The following is a 6,395-nucleotide window of genomic DNA, read 5'->3' as shown; positions in this document are numbered from 1 at the left end:
AACAACTGCAAAAAAGTGTTCATTGAGCACCATTTATTTTCAGGTTATCCCTGCCGGGGCCCCGATGACTCAATAGGCGTCTGAATTATTCCCTGCCTGCAGCTCTTCTCAATGCAGTGTTGGGAGAAGAGAAGGACAGAGACCATGGACCACAACAGATGTAGGTACACGTGAGGGATGCCTTAACCCAGCCAGGTGCCTTACCCTGAGCAGAGTCATGAAGGACAAGGAGGGGTTAACCAGATGTCTGGGGAGGGGGAGGAGAGAGATAGAGAGCGTGTGTGAGCGTGAGCATGTGAGAGAGGGAGGGAGAGAGGGAGAGAGGAAGTCACCACTGGGTTGGTGACGTCAAGCCAACCCAGAGACTCCACACACACAGAAAGCAAGTCTGGACCAGAGCTGGTACGGGACACTCAGTCTGGGATGCTCTTTGCTTTGTGTCAGGAGGTTAGGATGATGTTGCCCCGGGATGGTGAGCAGCGCTTCAAGCTTAAGAGCTTTGGCAGGAGTCTCTCCGTTAGACGGCTGTGTCTAACTCTGCCCACCCCGCCGACCCCCCTTTGTTTCTGTGGCTCTGTTGATGTCAACAGCAAGGAAACAAATTATGCTGGCAAGGTCCCGGGCTTTCTTGCAAGTTGCAATCACATTGGCTGCCGGAGCTCCCTCCACATCACTTACCCCACAGCAAAGCCCACAGGAGCGTGAGTGGAAAAGTACCTGTAAACATTAAGGTCGGTTCCAAAGGCACATTATTGGGTGGTTGTGTAATACCCTCTGGTGACATGGAGGCCTTATTAATAACTAAACATCTGTCACAACTGTAATTATATTTCTTGTGCCAGGATTGTGTTTCTGCCACTGTCCTGTTTAGACACAGAAGGGAGGGTGTGAATTATTTAGGCAACTGACTTTGAGTAAATAATCAACCCGCACTGTGCAGGCAGTAAGTTTCTGTCAACTCCTTGCAGAGTCTCAGCGTCCCCGCTGACGTTCCCTTGATGTGCTCACAAATCTCCCTGAGAACCTCACCCTGGACCCCCGATGCGGCTGCCCGAGCAACCCAGAGAGGGGAAGCCTGAGAATGAGGAGGAGGGGGGCAGAGGAGCCCCCGGAGGGGGAGAGGAACCGCCGAGGAGGAGCCGGGCCCCCGACTTCCCCACTTGGCAAGTCTTCTCCCCCAACCCCCCCCCCCCCGCCCCCGCAGAAACGAGCTTTCTCGAATATTTGCTCAGGACTTGATTGGTTTCAGCCCGCAGGTAGGGGGTGGTGTGGGGGCTGGGAGCCTTTGTGCTGAGTGTCGGGGGAGGGGGGAGAGGAGAGGAGACCCACTGGACAGCACACCAGTGAGGGGTCCCGGGAGGATGCGCGTCCCAGCGGGGACAGATTTGACTATCTGTCTTGAGCCTTGACAGCTTTCCATTGATTGTATCTGAGATGTGTGGACGGGTGTGGGGATGGTTTTGAAAGCTGACTCTGTCAGGGACTGATTAGGTTGGAGGGGGTGCTCGCCTAGTGCACATGATGTGGCAGCGTGGAGGCAGGAGCTCGCATAGATGATTTCAGTGAGTCCCCACGATAACCCCGTATGGGTGTCATTAACCCCCTCTTTACAGGAGAAAAGTAAGACAACCATTAAGTGATGTCACATAGGCCAGATCACACGGGCAGAGGTAACCCCAGGGTTCCCACCCACATCTCTTGAGTCCAGACCTTGTTCCTAACCACTAGACTCCCCTGCCTCTCCCCTGCTTGTGGGTGAGGAGGTCAGTTCAGAGGGAGTGGTTGGATGTGTTCTGAGCCACAGGCTTCCCTGGGTCAGATCCTGTTCTCTTTCTTTTCCTTGGAGACATTCATGGCTGTAAAAACTCAAGAGGAATTTCAACTCCGGATGGTTTTGTAGAGAAGGAATTTTGATCTATGTGATGCTGGCGTCCAGGAGTTGGTCTGTGGCAAGTCCTTTAAATGGGTATGTTCTATGGTGGTCTCCCCAGCGTTGTCGGAATGGGACCTCCAGCCAACTCTGTCTCCAGCTCCTAGTCGGGGCCACAAGTGTTCATGGTGGGGCTGTAAGTTTAGGGTTAGGCTTATGGGGGAATAACGGAAGTGGACGTATTTCTGATGACTAGAGCTCCTGGTTTTCAGCAGTTTCTCTCAGGAGCCGGGGCCCAGCACAGGGTGCTCTGAGACTCTATCCAGAACCTTCTCCAACACAACTCCTTGTGTGGGAAATCCAAGATGGGAGCTGATGAGACCCCTGGCCAAGGGCATGCTGACCTGCAGTGCAAGCTCTTCTCACTGACCCCGAGGAAAGGTCTAGAAGAGGGCAAGGTGCAGCTGAAATGACATATGCTGAAGGCAGGCTCAGAGTGAGGTTCAGCTCAGTAAAGCTGGTCAGGGGTCAGAGGACGACCTGGCCTGGGCCTCCCCATCCCAGGAGAGGAGCCCCAGCAGGAGGCATGGTCCAGTCCAAGGAGGAAATTCCTGGTTCTTTTTTCTCAGGCTGGGGTAAGTGATAGGATACTGGGCACTTGCCCTGGGAAACGGGGAAGGGGTGGTCGAGGGAAGGAGGTAAGGACTGGGGCAGAGAAGTGGTTCTGCACGTCCTAAGCAAGCTGTGGCAAATGACAAATGTGGCTGATTATACAGAGGAAAAGGGCAGTTGCCCACCTCAGTGAACGTGAAGATTATAATGCAGCAAACAGACGAAGAAGTCAGATGGAGTCAGAAACCCTTTACGCTCAACATACTTGCACAGTAAAAAATATTTCCCCCTTTGTTCCTGTGACTTTGGGGTTTAGAATTTTGAGGCCAAACCTGTGATGGGCATGAATTAGACAGTTGAGTTCTCCCTGCCTCTAGGCGTAGCAGTAGCCCAAGAAGAATGAATCCGCTGCTCCCAAGCCATCAGCTTCTCCTCGGGGGAAGGGCACGAACTCTTCCTGGACCACCGGCTGAGGGCCTCTAGGGTTCCTGGCTTCTTCTCATCACACATACACACCCACACCCCAACACTCATAACATTTCTGCTTACTCCTTCCTTGGGGGCATACACACACATTTCTCAAAGATTTCTTTGTGTAGTGGGCAGAGAGACAGCAAAAAGGAAGACGGATGAGATGGGGCCAAGGAATGGAGTTCTGTGGTCTCGGTCTCGGCACCAGGAGTTGGATGCAGAGGGGAAAGGGGACACAGCCCACCTGGAACATGTTTTTGTATGAAGTTCCAGTGGTGAGGTCTCTCAGAGTACACTTCCCCCCTGTCGTCCAGTTCCTCGGCTGGGGGCCTCCTTCAGATAGCCTACAGAGCATCAGGGCCTCAGACCTGAACCAGCCTGGGCCCCGGCGGTTGTGCCTCGTGTGGGCAGGGTAGGCAAAATTATAAAGTCAGGAGGAGCCTTCTCCGTGCATCGTTCTGTCTTCCCGCCCCAGGTAATTTTCACACCTCCTGGTACCATTTTGGTTGTTGGTAACTGAAGTCCAGTGGAATTCTCCTAAGTGAAAACAGACACATCTGACATCCTAGCAGAAGATCCCAGGCAGGGGTCGGGGAGGGAGTTATCTCATAGAATCCGAAGCCTCAGGGATGTAAAGAGCCCGAGAAAGCTGCTTCTTTCTATCTGTCTACACTTCTCCGGTTTCTCTGCCCATATGAAAATTATCCCTGTCAATTTGGCAGCTGGCCTCAGCTGGGAATTGGTGTGGTCTCAATCCCCAGTTCCCTGGGAACAGGCTTATAATCAACAGTGCCCAGGGGAGGAGGGTCAGAGGGTCTGAGCACGGTTGCTTTCACTATAAATATGTGGATGGAAAAGGTGGAGAGACAGTGACCAGAGAAGTGGGGCACCTCCTCATCCCAGTTCCTTCAGACATTGGTTTTATATTCCATTCTTGAACTTGGTTGGCTATCCATTAGGTGCTGGTAAGGTGCTTATAGTTAATGCTCTGAGTTGGAGCCTTTGAAAGAAGGTGGCCCCCAGGAGACCCAGAGGAGTGAGCTATCACTGGTGGGACAAAAGCAGTGGGGTAGTTGGCTGGCGAGAGTAGATGGATGCAGTGGAGTGTGGAGAGAGGCCTCATGCCGAGGCAGGGACTAGAAAGGTAGGACCCACTCCCAGCCTGGTCTCCTGCTTGTGAGTCTGAAGGATTGCAGAATTCCCCAGACTGTCTGTTGCTCTGTCTTTGCCACCATGTGGCCAGGCTTCCTCTTGATGTGTCTGGAGGAGATGACATCAATGGGGAACTCCTTTTCTTCTGCTCTGTTCCTTCAAGAGTCTCGCAAGGACACACATCAACCAAGGCGCTGAGCCCTCGGGCTGGAGGCCTGAAGGGATATTCTTCCTTTTTTTGTCCAGACTCTGGGATCTGGAGCTCTTTGGGCCAGGCCTGAAGCTGACTCATGAACGGTCAGTAGGCCCAGGAGACCCACTGGAAGAAAGTCTTTGGGATTAGAGAGATGCACAGGTAGCTCTGACAAACTACAGCTAAGTAAACAACCCCACTACCACGGTGCTGCTCCGACCTGATCCAAAGGAAGCTTTTCTAATAACGGGAGAAATGGATGTGCACTATTGATATATGAGCTAAAAGTAGCCCATGTTCCAAACAAAGTGTTTTTTAGTATTTTGAAATGAAAATGTGTAGACAAAGCAAGGATTTAGAATGCATGACTCATTAAATTGCTGACTCTGAAAGCAATGGAAATTCAAAGGGAATCTTTCTCTCCCTATTTTTCCCTCCCACCTCTGTTCTGAATAGCTTATAAAAAGTCTCTTCATAAACAGGACCCATAAACTCCTCCATGATTTAAGGTCCTGTGCAGTGAGAGACGGAAGGAACTCAAGTTTTATTGCCTGTTTACTAAGCTGGGCTCCCTAGTTAGACTGGAACTATCGACCAGAGTCCCTCTTGGCCTGCCCCTACTCATTTCTCCTCCTCATGTCCCTAACAGATGTCCAGGGAATCCCACGGCCCCACCCTGGCCATTGCTCCTCCCTCCCCACAGTGCCCAGCTCTGCTGGACCCCAGCAGCACTCACCTCATCAGCCCTAACAAGGATGCTCCATCAATGAGCATTCGCTCTGGGGGGCTATATCCTGGGGGAGAGTGCACACTGTGTGATTCTGTAGAAGGATGCAGCAGTGGGCATCTCCATCAACTCGCTGGGGGCCTTGCACTCATTCTTGGGTTGAGTACAAGGGTAGCAAAACACTTTCTAAAAGAAGTCTTATGGGGAATCCCATTACGTAAAACAATAAAGAGGAGATCCATTCTGGTTGGATCAAGGTGTGTGTGTGCATGTGTGCGTGTGCATGTGTGTGTGTGTGCGCGCGCGCGTGTGTGTGTGTGTGTGTGTGTGTGTGTGTGTGTGTGTGTGTTTGGGAGGATGGGGAGATCCTCCAGGACCCCTGAGAGGAAGAGTGAGATGGTTCCCTGGGAGGGACAATTGGTTGACCTTCATAGCATGGTTCCTTAAAAGTTGTGGGAAAATCTCACCTCCGACCTCCGCTTACTGTCATCACCTGCTTTTCCTCCCATTACCCCCATGTCCTTGAATATCTCAGTGCCTGCTCTGTCCTACGTCTGCCCCAAGTCCTGATGTCATATGAGGAAGCGAAAACTGTGTGGATGACCAGACAACATTTCCACCTCTTGTTGCTTCAAATTCAACTGCAGTGACTTTCCCGCCTCTTGACTTTCACTCCTATAGCCTCAGCTTTGCCACGGTCATCCTCTAGAACACCCCATGTTCGAGAGCTCACACTGCAGTACTCCCCTCTTTGACAACCTCCTTGATGGTGTTTACCACCGCTGTTCCTATTTCAGGATGTGGAACATACAGAGAGAAAATCCTTCATGGATGCAGGACGCAGGTATGTGACCCTACATACTCATAGCCTTCATCCCCAGCGGGTTCTCAGTGGGGCTCAGAGGTTCTTCTAACGGCCAACTCTCCTTCCCATTCTCCATCATGACTGTTTCAACCCCTACCCACTCATCTAAGAATGGTGCCACCTCCTCCTTCACACATAAAACAAAGGCCCCAGGAAGAAACTTCTCCAACTTCCTGAACACCTCTCCATCACTCTTTCTGCGTCCGAGTTCACCTTTGCCCCTCCCTGCACATCATAGTGGAGGAGGAGGCCAGTTCAGGACCACGTGAACATCTGTTCCCTGCCACCCTCTCTTCAGGGATCGAATCCCATCAGTTCTCCCTCCTCAGTTATTCTTCAGCCTCTTTCTTCTTCCCATAAGCATAAACATTTATTCTGATGTTGCTTATCTTAAAAAAAAAAAAAGCTGATATGGACTTAAATTCTTCAAGCTTCTTGGAACAATTGCCTACACTTGCTCTGTTTCTCCACTTTTCATTTACTTCTCAGCCCTCACTCACTGTGA

General features: G+C 51.4%; 1 protein-coding gene across 1 annotated transcript in view; it reads left to right on the top strand.

The window, feature by feature from the left end:
• Positions 1–974: 974 nt before the first annotated feature.
• The window catches only part of CALN1 (calneuron 1), a 332,629-nt gene continuing 327,208 nt past the window's right edge, over positions 975–6,395 (top strand). Inside the window, exon 1 of the mRNA XM_074345982.1 lies at positions 975–1,167. Coding sequence (XP_074202083.1) covers positions 1,042–1,167 — 126 coding nt within the window. The 5' untranslated portion in view covers positions 975–1,041. The remainder of the gene's footprint in view (positions 1,168–6,395) is intronic.

Source organism: Camelus bactrianus, chromosome 18 (assembly GCF_048773025.1).
Source record: "Camelus bactrianus isolate YW-2024 breed Bactrian camel chromosome 18, ASM4877302v1, whole genome shotgun sequence".
NCBI classification, from domain to species: domain Eukaryota; kingdom Metazoa; phylum Chordata; class Mammalia; order Artiodactyla; family Camelidae; genus Camelus; species Camelus bactrianus.
The sequence above is the reverse complement of the archived record's forward strand: the minus strand, read 5'-3'. Positions and strand labels throughout refer to the sequence as shown.